Source organism: Hyaena hyaena, unplaced genomic scaffold (genome assembly GCF_003009895.1).
Source record: "Hyaena hyaena isolate Hyena2069 unplaced genomic scaffold, ASM300989v1 scaffold_2, whole genome shotgun sequence".
Taxonomy (NCBI): domain Eukaryota; kingdom Metazoa; phylum Chordata; class Mammalia; order Carnivora; family Hyaenidae; genus Hyaena; species Hyaena hyaena.
The window spans coordinates 9,534,239-9,552,051 of record NW_024080634.1 but is presented as its reverse complement, the minus strand read 5'-3'; the positions used below and the strand labels follow the sequence as shown (position 1 = coordinate 9,552,051).

General features: G+C 45.8%; 1 protein-coding gene across 1 annotated transcript in view; it reads left to right on the top strand.

The window, feature by feature from the left end:
- Positions 1 to 17,813, top strand: part of DSCAM (DS cell adhesion molecule) — a 627,938-nt gene that overhangs the window by 15,967 nt on the left and 594,158 nt on the right. The window contains exon 3 of the mRNA XM_039229776.1: positions 4,756 to 4,902. Within this exon, the coding sequence (XP_039085707.1) occupies positions 4,756 to 4,902 (147 nt within the window). The remainder of the gene's footprint in view (positions 1 to 4,755; positions 4,903 to 17,813) is intronic.

Below are 17,813 nucleotides of genomic sequence, written 5' to 3'. Positions count from 1 at the left end.
TCTTCCCAGTCTCTGGGAGCCCAGGCCCCCACTTAGCCTCCACGTCCCTGAGCCTCCTATGGCCACTGTTGCCCTCTGAGCTCTGGGGCCCTGGCCCTGCCTGGCCTCACCTTCCTGTCCAGCAGCCTGTCCGGCAGCCACTGCCACGCTCCCCCCTGGCCGGGGCTTGGGTAGGCTGTGGGTAGGAGTGGGTGCAAACACTCCGAAGTGGGGTGTGGTGGAAGCCCCCCTTCCCCCCAGCTAGCATGGAGGCTGCAGTCGCTTACAGGTCACCCGTTCACTGTGGGTTGAGGTAATGGAGCAGGGAGATCGCCTTTCCCGTCCCCGGCCGGGGCTCAGCACTTGGGCCCAGACACTGGCAGGAGGGTGCCCTGCAGCCGGTGGGCCGAGTGTGCCCGATGCAGTGCGCTCCAGGGCACCCGGGATGGCCTGCATCTGCTCAGTGACTCCGTGATTGTTCTGTGCCCCGGGCAGCACATCATCAGGCAGCAAAAACAAAAACAACCCCCCCCCAAAACCCACCACGACAGATTGAGAGAAAGACCACAGAAAAAAGAGAAAGCTTTATAGTTTTAGGATCTTTATGGCACTTTCCCCCTCCTGGGTAAATAAGAGGTCTTGGATTTTCAGTTTGCCTTTGGCCCCACAAATTAGGTGCTTGGCCTGACTTGGTTAAATTTATTTCCGTAGTGGACTCTGAAATGGGACTATTATTCCTTGTTTCCTAATACGTAGGTTTTAAAGGGTCTTTCCATTTGAAAGGATGAAGTCTAACAGAGAGGGGTGGGGTCTACAAAGGAACATCAGCTCTGTGATCTCTGCTCACTAGTTATGCCTGACTTTTCCCCAGAGTCACGTCACTGCAGATTCTCTCTTCTGAACCCCTTACCACATTCGATCTTACGGAAAAATTTCAAAGCTAGTAAATTTTTTTTATGTTAATTTTGAGAAACAGAGCATGAGTGGGGGAGGGTCAGAGAGAGAGAGGGAGACACAGTATCTGAAGCAGGCTCCAGGCTCTGGGCTGTTGGCACAGAGCCCGAAGCGGGGCTGGAACCCAAGAACTATGAGACCGTGACTGAGTCTGAAGTCGGACGCTTAACCGACTGAGCCGCCCAGGCGCCCCCATCAAAGCTGGTGAATTTGACTGAGGCCAACTGCTCTTGGTAGCCCTGGAGTCTGATCCCCTGGCTGGTTGCTAAGAACTCAGACAGACGGCCTTCAGAAGATTGTTCGCGCCCTGGAATCTTTTCACACAAGCAGAGTGGGAAGTGCCTGGGAAGGCCGTGCCCTGGGACCAGTCCCAAGTCCCAGCTCCTGGCACGGAGTGGGCAGAGCTCTGAGGTGTAACTCAAGTTCACAGCCCCTCTGGGATCAGGCGGAGGCTGGGACTGCCCTCGAATCACGCCCTGGCTTAGCTGCCAGCCCTGCCCTGTGCTGCTTCCCCAACGTCTCCCTGGTTCTCCGGGGACCCTGCCTACAACCAGTCACTTTCACTCAGCTCCTGTCTGCTCCATGGGGTGGGGAGCCCAGCTTAGGACCCAGGGTGCAAGACTTAGGTCACCCTATTTTGTAATGCAAAGGTCAATCATGTTTAAACTAACATTTCGTTTTTGCCCGGATCTTAGGCTGGTAGCCTCTCCTCTGTTCCCATAATCAGTGGTAGTGAGGACTAAATTTACCCATGTATCCTGGGAGACTTTTACTGTGATATGAGAAGTATATCCGGATCGATAGTAGTGTTGGCTTCTTAAGTTTTGGGGGCCTCGGGAATAAACATTTTCATTCATAAGGTGGAGATCTATCATGAAAGCCCAAGCTGCCATTTTAAAAGAATAGGTAATGACTATAAATTCAAATGTAGAACACATGTGTATTCTACAGGAGGGTTAGAAGTATGGGTGATGGGCATTGAGGAGGGCACTTGTTGGGATCAGCCCTGGGTGTTTTTATGGAAGCGATGAACCACGGGAATCTACCCCCAAAACCAAGAGCGCGCTGTACACACTGTATGTTAGCCAATTTGACAATAAATTACAATTATATCACTGGGGCTCTTGGGTGGCTCAGTCGGTTTAGCACAACTTCGGCATAGGTCACTTTCTCACAGTTTTTGAGTTCAAGCCCCATGTCAGGCTCTGTGCTGACAGCTGGGAGCCTGGAGCCCGTTTTGGATTCTGTGTCTCCCTTTCTCTCTGCCCCTCCCCCACTCATGCTTTATCTCTCTCAAAAATAAATGTTAATTTTTAAAAATTACATCATAAAAAAAGTACATGCAAAAGGGAAGCTCCGTTATTTCTATTCATTCATTCTCTAAGCATTTATTGACTATCTACTATATGCCAAGCATTGGTAGAAGTTCTATAGTAATTTTTTAAAAGGCCCCATGCATGGTCTGTCCTTGTAGAAGGAAGAATCTAGTCAGGGGGTGGAGCATTTCCTTCGATGTCCTGTTCTCTCCAAGTTGGATGGGGTGCAGTACACCCAGCTTGTAGTCCTATTTGAAGAAGATCTAGGCTCTTTGGGGCTGGCTTGGGGGATGGAAGGAACAGACATCACAGACATTTGGTCCTGGTGCCCTTGAGGGCAGTGGGCAGCTGTGTGTGAGGCCTGGATTGAGGGGTTCCAAGGATGCAGGACTTTGGGTACAAACTGGGCAAGTCCCTTCTTGGTCACTGGATGTTTGTGGCTCCAGTGACCAGCCCTGGTGCACGACTGCATGCCTGTTGGGAGGCACTTCCTCTGTCTCCCTATGGGCATCTTCTCTTGTCCCTGCTCTCCCTGGCTGGGACAGAGAGATGGGCGCCATGTTTTTGATTTCCATTAAAATTCCTCCACCTGAGCCGTGTGTGTGTGTGTGTGTGTGTGTGTGTGTGTGTGTGTGTGTGTGTGGTGGAGTTCACAGGAAGTGTGATTTTACGGCTTACAGCCCACATCCCACAAACACACAGACTTGCACTGGACTCCTGTACCTGCTCAGGTGACCTCGTCCCTGTGCTGATGGACTCTGCAGCCTTTGGTCATGTTATCCAGTTCCTTCCTCTTCTCTTCTCGACCCCTTCCTCTCCTCCGTCTTCTTCCCTCCCCCACACCCAAATTCTCTTTCATCTTTGACTTTGGTTACATTACCTCTCAGTTGCCTCTTTCTGCCCTATCACTGTGGACCTCCACTCCCCCCAAAGTTTTATTTATCGAGGTATTTTCCTGTGCCAAGTCAGTTCCTGCCCCCATGGGTAATGATGCTGTTTCTGAGGCCAGGCTCTTGGGCACCCTGAGCTGTTGCCCAGTGGACTCCTTTGTGAGAGGTGTGGTATTGCTCCCCTGGCACGTTGCACCAGACCGCTGGGTATCAGAAGAGACTCAAACCTCTGAAAATCTCTCTGATTTGAGACAGGATTGAAAAAAGTTTTCCAGGTTGGGAAAATATTAAATACCGATGTTAACAATGAGGGCTAGGGAGCAAGACTCCAAATGATGGCATACTCTAATACTAAAATATGCAGCATATCACAGAACTAGTGTCAGTCTTAGAAATGCTTCTTCTAGAGCATTCACCTGTTCCTATTGAGAGATTCCCCTTTAGAAACTCATTCCTTTTTTTGCTGGTATGCCAATTTCTTTAGAAATTAATTTCATGGCCAGTTTTCTTGATACACATTTGGCCAGTGAGTGATGAAAACATCAAGAGAGCTGGTTAGATGATGAGATAGTTAGCTGTCTCTGGGGCTGTTTGAGAACACCAGAGACTTCTAAAATTCAGACTTTGAGAATCTTCCCATCCCAATCCCCTCATTTTATGTTTGAGGAAAATAAAGGTCTGGAGAAGTGAGGATTGCGTCCATTTTTATCGAACTGCGGTGAGACACAGCTGGGATTAGAGCACTGATTTCTCCTTAATCCAGGAGACGGAGGTCTTCCCCACATCAGGCAATGGTGTGGATCCCTTTGTGGCTGTTGGTACACGTAGCCTTCCCCAACCTGCTCATGTCAGGTGCCATTCTGAGTGCTGTATCCACATGAACTGACTGAGTCATTATGATCACTCTCGTGGTAGATGTTTATCATCAGAATCCGCAATATGTAGAAGGCAAGGGCACTCACTGACCGTGCAGGTGGGTGGGCTTGGGTGTGACTTGCCATGCAGGCAGGTGGACTTGAAGGGTGGGCACTGAGTCCCACTGCCACCTGCCTGTAACCCAGACATCTAGCTCGTGGATGTCCCCTCTGAAGGTTTTCCGGGTGCTCCTAAGGTGCCTGGGCAGGCTTCTGAGTCAGCACCCTTCCCTAAGCCACAGGAAGTGGGATAACTGTGTCCAAAACTGCTCTGCAACTGGCATAAAAGATTACTTACGTGGAGTTATTTTAATTGTCAGATAGTCTTTAAGAATTCTCCGGAGAGGTTGCCTTTCTTGACTTTTTAAACTCTTCTTTATAGTCAGAAAATTCTTCCTTTGTCCTCAAAGGACACGGAGGGCAGTGTGTTATGATCGTAGCTCCTTTCAGAAGCTACTTTCCACTTCCAGGTGCATTTAAGGGGGCAGATGAGCTGTTTTTAGATATGCCCTCGCCCTTTAGAAAACAGTTAAGGGAATGAAACTTTTCAAGACATGAACTGCAGGTTTCTTTAACTTATTTTCCAGTAACTATAGTTGATGCAACTATGATATGTAAGCAGCAATGCGTATATTTGAATGAGGCTGTCCCAGAATGAGCCCCTGCTGAAGTCTTACCAAGGGTCCTTTCTTTGTCTTCCAGTTTTACGGGAGCCCTATACAGTCCGTGTGGAGGACCAGAAAACCATGAGAGGCAATGTTGCGGTCTTCAAGTGCATTATCCCCTCCTCGGTGGAGGCGTATGTCACCGTGATCTCATGGGAGAAAGACACCGTGTCACTCATCTCAGGTAGGCTGGACGTGTCCGGGGCGCAGGGCGCCGGTCTCACCTTCTTAGCGGTCATTTCTGGTATCGAATTGGGTCTCTGCCTAGGCGTTCATCGTAACTAAGAATTGGCGTATGGCTGGTTGACGCTCTTTGATGATTGTGTGACATCACTGCTTTATATCGGTTTCGTGACTCGATTCAGATGTTCCTCAGTGAATTGACTGATGGATGGATAGAAATGAGTTTCTTTTCTAAGGCAATTATGTTATTTTTCTAAGGCGATTTTGGCTTATATCTGTCCCTGAAAATGGGGCAGTATGGTCATCGTGTCTGAGAGTCCTCAGTGATATACTTAGGACTGGTTCCCTCCAACTATAGTCTGGAAAGAAAGCTCTGGTTTCGAATGTTGTGACTCTTTCAAATGCCTTAAGAGCTTTGTCATGTCTCTGAGCTCTTTCTTGAAGATTCTACTCAGGATATGTATTCAGCGCTGCGATATATAATAAATAATACAGTATTATAGATATAATTATATTATTATATATTGCAATGTATTATATGTGCATGTATATATATTTATAATATATATTATTTATTATATTACATTATATTTATTTATATATACTATAATATATATTATTTATTGGTTTATTTTTGGAACCTGGAAGTGACACACTGAGATTTTGGCTTCTAAGAGTTCTTTTCTCATGGTTTTTAAGTAGATTTCTTGCTGCCTTGCTGCTTAGCTGGAAAGAACCCATGGGCGGTACCCATGTTTCCTGTTTTGCTCATCTTTGGAGGGCAAGTGACTGGGGGCTGCTCTTGGAGAAGAGCAATGATGAGCACCGAGTGAGCCGAAGCAGATGATAAACGCTTGTTTTCCTCTATGTGTCTGTGTGGAGGTGTGGCCATGTGCTCACACCCACACGTCTTCATGCACCTCTTGAATACCACCCAAATTTTGCCCACTTACAGAGATAGGAAATTGGAACTCAACTTTCATGGTGACACAGCATTTCTGTTTTTTAGCTTATGGTTTTCTATACAGTATAGGTCCTATTCAAGGACCATTAAAAAAAAAGCCACCATGAAACCATTAGAAAGTCCAAACCAAAAATGAAATCTTTGGTTGTTAAAGTATATCCAGTGAACTAGCACGTAATCGATGATTTCAGGTTTTCTTAACACAATCAACTCCGAGTCCCTCAAACTTCAGTGAACATTAAATACCTAAACCACCGTAATTTAACTTAAAGTATTGAAAAAATACTCGGTGTAATGACTGAAATATGATTACAAGCAGTCAGAATGGACTCACTTGTGCACTTTTATTTATTGTGGTTTTTTTTAAAAAAAATTATTTATTTGTGTTAAGTAATCTCTACACCCAGCACGGGGCTCCAGCTCAGGGCCCCAGGATCAAGGGTCATATGCTCTCCCGATGGAGACGGACAGGCACCCCCTATCTGTTGTTTTTGATGAATGGTCTTATTAGCTTCTGTTAGAGGTCATTTTAGTTTCTGAATGGCAGGTGGAGAGATTTGATGACCAGTCCGTCTGGCTGAGCCCAGGGCCCGGGTGGCAGGGAAGTTACCTGCACATGTTGAGGGCCGGTGGGCTCATTGAGGGGGACCCTGTGGGGCAGTATTTGTGTCTCCACACTCAGGGGCCTAGGCTGAGGGAGGCTCGACCATCAAAGAGCAGCCATGGGACAACTTCCAGGGTTTGGCGTGGAGTGTGGGGTGGGGAGGAGGGAGTGTGCAGGGGAGGATTATAAACTGCCTTTTGCTTGAGGAGACGTATGTCACTTCTGTTATTTAATTGGCCGAAGCCAGTCACATGACGTGTCTGGCTTTAGTGAGACGTGCCTGGGAGGAGAGAATGACTAGAGATCTGAGTGAGAAATAGAAATATCTACCAAGGTTTTATATACCTGTCGATATAGACGTCTGTATCAATTGGTGAGTTTTATATGTTTGTAATACAGGTTATATATTACAAACTGCATTCTTATGTTGCGTACACATCTTTAATCAGCGGTTTCCCCATGCAGGTTTCATCTTTTTGCAACCTATGTGAATAGATTTTCTTTCTTCAAACATGAACCTAATTAAATCAAAGGAATTTTATATCTGGTGAGCGGGAGAGGGTGCTGATATGCAAATCCAAAGCTGGTGGCTTGCTGATAGGTACTGATGACAGTCTTGTCTCCTCAATCATGCCTTCCTTAGAGCTTTATCCTTTGGCAACATTTTAAAAACAATGTGTACACTGGATAAGCACTTGGCTTCTTTTTTCCCCCCACAAAAGTATCCAGAAAAACCAATAGAGTATAGGCTTTCATCTCATCAAGGAAGACTTCAATAGCATGTTTTTGTTGGTTTATAAGTCAGCCATTTAATCAAACACAAGGTATTCCCAATATGCTTCACGTGGTTCACATGGTGTGTGTGTGTGTATGTGTGTTGATATACAGAGAGATGGAGAGACAAAGAGACAGAGACAGAGAGACTGAGACACACACAGAGAGTGAGTTAGAGCTATTTTCATTCTCAAGGAGTTGAACCTGCGAACAGGGTCCTGATGCAATGTTAGGATCTGTGAGTAGGAAGTCTGCAGGTTAACCTTGTCATGTAACTGGCCGGGGCTTACTGTCGGACCTACTCGCGGCGCCTGGGCCCCACCCAGTGAGGCTGTCCAGGATGCCCAGAGAAGAAAGTCATGAAGCTGCTGGAGGTGACAAAATGGTGAAAAGCATTGGGAATCTTAATTAATAACCCTGTTTTGGATGCTTTTGGTAGAGAAGGATTACATTTCTCGCTGGTGGCCATGGCCCTGCGTGAGGCAGGGCACAGGTAACCACACGCAGCAGGCAGGGAGGCTCGGAGGTGTCTGTGATTTGTAGGTAAACTGATAACCCCAGTGACTCCTTGCTGATCTGGGTTAGATTTGGTGGTTGGCGGTGGCCATCACCCGTGCCAGTCTAACCGGGATTCCGAGACAGCCCGGCCTACGGTGAATCTGGCTGCGAAATTCGTCCCCGGTAACATACCTGCTCTGCACACGTCACTTCCTTTGGTGGAAGAAGGCAGTGAGCTAAGTCCGCTGTGAAAAGGAGGCCATGTGCAGATCTACTGCAGTGGGTAGAGTGGGAAGAGACGCGTCGCAGCTGATCCAAGAAAGCCCGAGCTCCCGCCGGTCACAGAGGACCTGGTCACTGTCCCCGTGCATGCGCTTGGTGCCTGTGGCGGGAGGCTGCCTGTTCTCCGGAGCCCCGCTCTCCTCCCGTTGCCCTGTGGGTGCCACCACTCAGCCCCTCAGGTCGAGCACCCCGGGCAGAGGCCAGAGCCCCAGGCCTGCTGCTGGCCAGTGAGCATCAGCTTATGCAGGAGGTCTAGGCCGAGGCTCTCTGGAAATCTAGGCTAAGGTAAACAGGTACTTGTCGCCTAGGAAATCCTTCCAGTGAAAAACGTATTTAAACATTGGCGTATTCCTATAAAAAGGAAGGAATGGCTTCTCTGGACATGTCTTCCTAACTTTTGCTCTTTACTTCGGTTGAGCAGATCAGTGACTGGGCTGTGTTCTTACAGGGATGAGGGGCACCGGTCAGGTCTGTCTAGGTTTCGGCCTGAGCTGCGTAGTTTCATCAGCTTACGGCATGAAGTCATGCATTGATCTTTTTCCAGGGGAGGTTGAAGTTGGCCTGATTCTAGACTCAGGAATCGAGCAGTGCCTCTTTGGCAGATGCGGTCGTTAGATCGCCCTATTAAGAGCATAAATGAGTTCATTTCTTTTAAATGATCTTTGGAAAGAATCCTCCAGTGGTCTGGTTATGGACTGCATGTTCACGTTGCCTTAAAGTTCGTGAGCTGAGGTCCCAGCCTCCAATGTGATGGTATCTGGAGGTGGAGCCTTTGGAGAAAATTAGGGTTAGAGGGGGTTGTGGGAGTGGGGCCCCGTGATGGGATTAATGTCCCTGAAAGAAGAGACACCAGAGCTCTCCCTCTCCACCCTATGAGGACAGTGAGCAGGTGGCCGCCTGTATCCCACAGGAGGGGTCTTAACAGAACTTGACTGTTCAGGCAGCCTGAACTTGGACTTACAGGCTCCAAATCTGTGAGAAATAGAAGACTGATGTCTAAGTCCCCCCACTCTATGGTATTTGTTTTTTGTTTTTGTTTTTTTGCTTGTTTATTTATTTTGAGAGAGAGAGAGTGCATGCATGCACATATAGGAGAGGGGCAGACAGAGACACACACACACACACACACACACACACACACACACAGAGACAGAGAGACAGAGAGAGAAAGAGAGAGAGAGAGAATCCCAAGCAGGCTCCAAGCTATCAGTGTGGAGCCCGATGTGGGATTTGAACTCACAAACTGTGAGATCATGACCTACCTGAGCTGAAATGCAAGAGTTGGACACTTAACTGACTGAGCCACCCGGGATGTCCCAATGGTATTTTTTGTTTGTTTGTTTGTTTGTTTTGATAGCAGCTTGAGCTGAAAAGACAGGCTGTAAAGTGGAAACCCCAAAATTCCCCCAGGGGAAGGAGAGGCACATAATGTCTGATGCTCTCTGCTTTGCTGGCTCCCTGGGCTTTTCACCTGGCCACAGGGTAGCACATGGTTGACCTTCACCTTCATATTCTGGCAAATGGATGATAGGAACTGGGGATGTGTGGAGGGAAGGCATCTCAGAGACAGGCACACACCATGCATCTAATGTCCTTAGTTAACATGATGGACCCGATGGGACGCCTTCTTACCTAACAAAAATGAACTAGGAAAAGCCAGAGTGATGATGTCCATCCTCATTTTCAAACATCCTTAGCACTTCCTCTAAGCACAAATGAGAGCCTTTTAAATATCAGAATATTAACATAGCCCAATGAAAACGTAGTAGTTTGGATAGCAGTGTGCCTGGGGAGGCCCTGCTGATGTGGAGACAACGGAAGACGCCATCCCGGCAAAGAACAATATCGACGATTTTATAATCAGTTTCACTCAGTGGCCCCTTGTGAGTTTCTTCCCGATTAGGCAGGCTGGCAACGAGAGAGCCCAGTATTCTGTGTCTGTTTCCTCTGATAAAATTCTGCGAATCTCACTGGGAGTTTAGCTACATTAACATCAAAGACACAGCCCAAGGGTAACCGGATTTGGAAAATGGAAAAAGGGAACATTTTACTATTCCCAGCGACCTGCCTCCGTCTTTAGCACTGGCCCAATTTTCTGTTAGGATATTTCCCATCTGAACACCTGTATTACTGATGACTCAAGGAGAATTTTATCTCTGAGGATCAATGAGTTCAAGTCCACGGGTGATTATCTTTTTCCTGTATTTTGGGTAAAAGTGAACAATTTTCTGCCCACATTAAATATTAAAGGACATTAGCCCCAGCACTTCACATGAAACACTCACTGTAGTTTACAAATGCAGTGTTTGGGTCTGGTTGCCGTAGATAAGGCAGGATCTGCGCTCGAAGAAGCCCCCCATGGAGATGATTTCTGTTCCCAGGGAGCTGAGGGTAAGGGTTACGGTATCGTGTGTGGTGTGAGCTTGGTGACAGGCAGATGGGGAAATATGACAGGAACATGCACCTTCAGTGTTTCTGCCTGGGGAGGTGTGGAAGGTTTCACAGAAGACGTGGCCATTTGAGAAAATGGAGGTTTGCACCTCAGGGTGGGGAAGACAATTACATCATAGGTACGGTCACCCCAGATAGGCAAGGTTTTCAAGTTTCAGCAAACTTAAACTAAAAGCAGATTTGAGGTGCTCTGTTCCCTTTTGGAGTTGGGGGCATAGCTTCTGGGAGCAGGGAGGGCTGCAGTGTGGCTGGTTGTGTCTGTATTTGTGCCCTCCCGCAGCTGTTAGACAGTCCGTGTTCCCGCCTTCAAAGGCAGTCGCATTGTAATTTTACGCCTAATCACTGAGCATTTTCAAGGGAGTCTGCAAAGCTGCTCAGGTTGCCATGGTGATAAGACCCGGTTCTGCCCTCAAGGTGCTTATGAGTGAAGGGAATGAGATCAACATCAAAATGATTTCAGGGACCTAAATCACCCATCGTCACCTGAAAGCCTTGTCTTTGATTTTAAAAGTACTAGGATGTTGCAGGAACAAAAAGAAGCATTAATTTAACATTCACTGAAAAAGAAATTTTTAGGACCAAATGGAAACTGTTAAAGGGACATTTCCCTTTCTTCTTCTTTCCTTCTATCCACCTCTCTATCTGTCTGTCCGTCTGTCCATCCATCCATCCATCCATCCATCCATCCATCCATCCATCCCTTCATCCATCCATCCAACCATCTGTTCATCCATCTATCTATTCGTCTGTTCATCTGTCTGTCTGTCTGTCTATCTCTCTATCATATCTCTCTATCTGTCTATCTAGATTCTAGATTTCTGGCAAGTCAAAGCCTCATTACAAACTTTGGAAATTATTCTTAGCACGGGAGGGATTCAGCAGATGGGAATTGGAAAGGTGGAGACATGTCATATTTTTCACTGCGTTGTGATTTGGGGAGTGGGGCAGCTGAAAAACGGGCAGGTGCAGACAAAGGGGGGAGGGTCCTGGTCTCTTTCCTTTTCAAAGCCATTCATGGTTACACTTCTGCCATGTAAATCTCTTCTCACTAAGTTAGTTTTTACACGTTATTCCACTGCCGCCTGAAACTGACTCAACAGGGCTGTTTACCGCGTAGAGCAAAGTCCACCTGATGCGGGGAATGATGGGCATGTTAGACGAGCTGCTTGAGTCTGCCTTTCCAGAAGGAACCCACCAGTGGCATCCTGAAAGAGCCAGAGTAAACAGAAAGTCTACTAAGTGTCAGCCTTCAGAGAGAAGACATTCCCATTCTCAAAATTAGAAATTGTGTTGAAGATTATAGCTCAAAATAAACAAAAAAATGTTTTTGACTTTTGAACTTCTGAGACACGTAGACGCATGGCTAAAGACTTGTTAATATAATATTTAAAAAAAGAAGGAAAGAAAGAGAGAAAAGGAGAAGGGGAGAAAGAAAGAAGAGAAAGAAAACAAAACGAGGAAAGTATGGTAGCAAATTTATCCTGGAACATCTGAGAGAGAGAGAGAGAGAGAGAGAGAAAGAGAGTGTATAAAACACCCCTTCTGCCATGAAGGTATTGGGTCAGCCTAACATGCCACTTGGTTTCCTACCAAGGGTCTCTAGGGAAATATGTCTTCGGACTGAAGCCCCAACAGATTAGCTGGTGACCAGGGAAAGAGTCTTTTCTTCCTGCCTCAGCTTCTTTGTGTGGATAAAAGACGGCATCGCTGGTCCCCTTCATAATAAAATGGCAGAATATTGGAATTCCAAATTGAATATTTTGTTTCTCAAACCAGCTATTGTCCAAGTTTTTTTCTTCTTCTTCTTTGAGTTAATATCATAGAATTTTTATTTTGTGCGTGCGTTAGAAATTCGGTGATTTGCTAGGAGGACTCCCGTGACTCAGCATATAATTTTATTCACCACTGTGATTTATTACAGCAAGAGGGTGCAGAGCAAAACCGGCAAAGGGAAAAGGCGCATGGGGACGAGTCTGGAGGAAACCAGGCACCAGCTTCCAGGACTTTTGTCCCCTTTAGTCACATAGGACACACTTAGTCCCTGCAGCTGGGACTAATAGACAGCAAATGTAAAATACTGTCTCCCGGGCAGATAAGAGATGCATTAGAGATTCAGCGTTCCAGGGGTTTTACTGTGGGCACCCGGTGCCTGGCATGTACCAAAATTCCAGACTCCCAGACGGAGAGCAGGTGTTCTGGTGTTCAGTAAGCCATATTGGGTACAGTAAGGTGGTGCGGACTCTCCTGAAATTCCAGTTCCCAGACCCCGGCCAAGCAGCAGCCTCGCAAGAAGGCTTGTCTAAGAAAAACAGCTCCAGATGTACAATGTTCACTCTTTTGTTCAGGGCTGTTTTCTCAGTGATGAGGGCTCATCGTTTTTACCCACTCAATCACATTCTGAATGTGCCTAGCATCAGATGCTGGAGAAAGCGAGTGAATAACACAGTATATACTTTATTAAAATTTTTTTAGTGTTTAGTTATTTTTAAGAGACAGAGGACAAGCAGGGGGGTGGCAGAGAGGGAGGGAGACACAGAATCCGAAGCAGCTCCAGGCTCTGAGCTGTCAGCACAGAGCCCGACGTGGGGCTCAAACTCACGAACTGCGAGATCACGACCTGAGCCACCCAGACGCCCCTGCATAGTCTATACTTTAAAGGTTTTATCACCTCATATCCGCGTTGCTGCCATCTTTAGGCAGGTCTCACCCAGTTTTTTCAATATTCCCAAACATATTGATCCCCAAACAGATTTTCCCCTTGCCTCCACCTAAATGTAAACGTGGTTTTCATTTTGTCTTCTTGCTAATAGGGACCTTCTGCCTGTACTCACTGTGATGTTTGGTTCTTTCTAGATATAAGAAACAGATGGTCAGCCAAGTCAGTCAGTTCTAATTTGGACCCAAGTGCATTTTCTTCTGGTCTTTTGTTCATCTGTGAGATTTTATTTCAGGAACACTGAAGAGAAGCACAGGATCATTTGCAAAATAATATCGGGCAGTGAAGGCAATAATGCGGTCATTATTATCATCAGGCTAAAATCAGATGTCATGAATTGAAATATGTTTAGGCAGTGCGCCCTTCTGGAAGAAAGCAGGATTCACATATATAGATGTAATCTTTGACTCAGAATGAGAGGTCAGCGTGACAAGGTCAAGACCGGAGTTAAGGGTAGATTATATTATATGGAGCTTTTGGTGATTCTTCCTATGTGCTAGGTTAACCCACATGCAGGAGCGTCCCTCCCTAGGTGCGTTGGTGGCAGGTAGCTCCAGAAAGCCACCAGGCAGAGTCACAAAGCCTGTCAGCCCTTTGTGGCTTCACATCTGGGCAGATGACAGAGGGCAGCAAGTCTCCCAGCAGCCTAGACTCCCTCTCTCCTCAGTAACCCCATGAGCGGTAGAATTCTCCAGTCACAGTGGTTGCCGCCATCTTATTTTCTCTTCTCCAGCCTATTGGGCATTGCCAGAGGCCAGGTTCACTATCCATTCATGCCAGTCAGTTTTCACTGGCCTTTCATCATTTCCTAAGATTTGTGGGTATTTCTGTTGCTTGCTTATGTTGTTGACAGTGGATTTCCCAGACTTTTTCTCAAGAGTCTGAAAAATTCCCTCATGGATCTGTTCTCCAGTCCTCAAAAGATAGTCAGTTTCTACTTCTGGAGTCCGAGCCCTGCTCTCAGATGACACCCCCTACCTCAGGTGTTGTCTTCACGCTTCCTGTCACAGGAAGACACAGACAGACGCAGACGACCCTGTCCAGTCTGTTCCCCCACACGTGCTGCTGTCAGCACCCCTTGCTTGTCTCGGACCTGGCTTCACTAGGGCTCTCCTCTGGGGCCTCCGCCATCATCTCTCTGGTGATTATCAGATTTCTTATGACACAGATGCTCAGGGGCTTTGGCAACTTTCATGTTACTGTTTCCATTCATACTTTTTCCCCCTTGGCAAACTTATTGAAAGGAGAGTCTGAACTCACTATTCTTCCTAATCTTGTGTGGTCTGGGCTCTACCACTTGCACACTACTGAAACCTTCATTTTCAAGGTCACCCATGACTTCCTACTGTCACACCCCAAGGGCAAGTTCTCTCTGACTTCCTTTAAGAATCAGTGCTGTTGACCGTCTCCTCCATTGGTTGCCTTCCTTCAGTTGGTGAACTACTGTACCCTGTCCATTGAGTTTCTCCTCTCCGGTTATTTCTGTGCTGTCTCTTGCCTTATCTTTTCTTCTTACTCAGAAGTGTAAATAGGCCCCCTAAATCAGTCTTCACCCCCTCTACGTTCAATCTCTACTTTCTTTACTGGTCATTTCATTTCTTTCCCAAGGCTCCACCCATCACGTCTTTGAGATGACCCTAACCTTGGACCTGTCTTCTCTCCTGAGCTTGCTTACTCCCCACTGTCTGCTCCCCTCCTGCCACCTCGAACAGAGCATAACTGAAGCAGGATTTAGCAGTTCTTTCAACCAGGAATTCAATTTGCCTTTGACTTACTCCTTTTTTTTTTTTTTTTTCCTTTTCTCCAGATTGTCACTGTTAGTCTCCAAAGTATCACAAACAAGGTGATAAACAGCACACATTAAAACAACAGAAATGTATTCTATCACAATTCTGGAGACTAGAAATACAGGATCAAAATGTCAGCAGGGTCATGCTCTCTGTGAAGCCTCTAGGGAACAGTCCATTCTATGCATTTCTCCCAGCTTCTGGTGGTTGAGGTGGTTCTTAGTGTTCCAGGCTTATAGATGCCTCACTACATTCGGTGCCTCTCTTGTCACATGGCCTCTGTCCTATACATGTGCCTCTGTGTCTCTTCTCTTCTTATAAGGACACCAGTCAGATTGGATTGAGGGCTCACCCTCTTCCAGGATGACCTCATCTTTACTCATTACACTTATGATGACCTGGTTTCCAAATAAGGTCATATTTCGAGGCTCCAGGAAGGACATGAATTTTAGGAGGAAGCTCTTCAACCCAGTACATTCACAGATCCTTCTGATTCCTTTTGACACTCTCTCATACCTATTTTACATCTTTCTGTCTCCTGCTTGACAACTGACAAATGTATATTAAATGAAAATAGCTTCAAAAGGAAGGAAACAACAAGCAGAAAGTTTCAGGGAAAAGCGCCCACCCCTGAGTGAGTGTTCCTGGGCCGGCCCGTTTGCCCAGCCTCAGCTGTGTTAGAATGCCAGCTGGCAGCCACAGCGTCAGCCGCTTCTCCCTCAGCTGTATGTAGCCCGACCTTGTGTCACACTGGGCTGGGGGCCAGGATGGGAACAGAATCAAGATGTTCCAGACCCAAGGCACCAGGGACTATAGGCAGACTGCTTGACTTGTATTGTCATATCATGCTGTGGACTGAGTTGTGTCCCCACATTCAGAAGCCCTAACCCCTTATAGGGTCTTTAGTTAGTAATTAAGGTTCAATGAGGTCCTAAAGGTTGGGCTTTAATTCAGTAGGACTCCAGCCTTATAAGGAGAGGGAGAGAGACGTGTGAGCACACAGTGAGAAGGAGAGAGGGCTGTCACTAGAAACTGATCATACTGGCACCCTAATCTCTGACTTCCAGCCTCCAGAACTATGAGAAGTATATCCCTGTTGTTGAAGCCTCTCAGTCCATGGTATTTTGTTATGTCAGCCTGAGCTGACTAATACAGATAATATGCATATAAACTCACTTTCTCAATATAATTCTGCAACTTCTGAATGCCACATGTTACATTGCCCCCTACCCAGTTTTCTTTCTTGCACAGAGACATGAGTAAATAACATATATGAAACAATATGATGGTAAAATGAGCTCTCATGCTTTTGATAAATGATTCTGTTTTCAGGTGCAATGTTTTTTTAGGGGGGGTGATTGAAAATCCTATACTTCCCTCTTCTAAGGGAAAGGGGGACATCTGTGACTGGAAAAATGAATAATAAATTTTTCCCAAATGACTCGTCATCTGAAAACTTATATGCAATATAAAGTTTCCCATGTGAGTGAGATCATATGGCATTTGTTGTATACCTAAAACCAACGTAACAGTGCCAACTATACTCAAATAAAATAATTTAAAAAATTTCCCCCCAAAGAACCCCAAATTCAAAAGTCAATCCCAAAGTAACTATTTTTGTTGGATAAGTAATCACTTAGGATTGAAACATCTACAACTAAGCCTGGTTTGCACTGAGTGTGCTGTGTCCATGAGTGGGGAACTGATGAGAATATTTACAGAATATTTTAGTCTGTTTAGTTCCTGGAAATAGATAAGGCACATTATTGACTGTCCAGAATTGGGCTTTTCAAAGAATTGAAGATCTCCAGCACATGTTGCTCTGTGTGAGTGTAGTCAAGATGTTCTCTGTAGAGAAGCTAATAAGTCAAGTGCAGTAATAAGCAGATATAGACTGTTTTTAAAATCTCCAGTTGGGTCACATGCTTTTCCAGGGAAGGTTTCAGGCTTCTCTTCACCTTTCATTTTGCCAACAGTCTGCATGAGGTCTTGGGTTTGAACTTAGAGAGACCTGGCTATAGGTCCTAACTTAACAGCTGTGAGAGATTCAACAATTCATTACTTCTCTGTGGAATTGGACACAGTGTTTATATTAAGATTAGAGATGCCAGGTGATGTGCTCCATGAATTATGGATGCCTTGATCTCCCTATATATAGATATATATGTACAGAATATATAGATATTCTTGTTCTCTAGCTATGCATTTGTCTATTTAGTCTAAAGGCAAGCAAGTGGACCCTGAAGCTGATGTCTAGGTCCACATTCCCAACCCATCATGTACTGCACCGTGACCTTTGGCTAATCACATAACTTTTCTGTGCCTCAGTTGCCTTGATTGTATAATGACAGCAACAACAACAACTACATCATAATATTGTTGTAATGATTAAATGAGTTAATATACATAAAGTATTTAGAGCAGTGTTTGATATAGTGTTGGTGGTGTTATTATTTATCTTCTGTCTAAAGTATCCTGCTCCAGAAAGCAGGTGCTCAGGGACTATATGGTTTCCAAACAAATAAGAAACTTCTTGTGTGAGCTAGTTAGGGAGTAAAAGCAGAAATAATTCTATTTAAGAAGAGTTACTAAAATGCCCCTTATGCTGAATAATGAAATCCTGTAATTTCAACATTAAAGTGCTAGAATGCTGCTGAACTAATAATCTGTTGTATTTTATCAAAATAAACACACTTCCTTTATTAAATGTTTACTATTTCTTTTCTTTTAGAGAGAGAGAGTGTGAGAGAAGGGGGGAGGGGCAGAGAGAGAGAGAATCTTAAGCAGGCTCCATGATAGAGCCTGATGTGGGCACAATCCCACGACCCTGGGATCA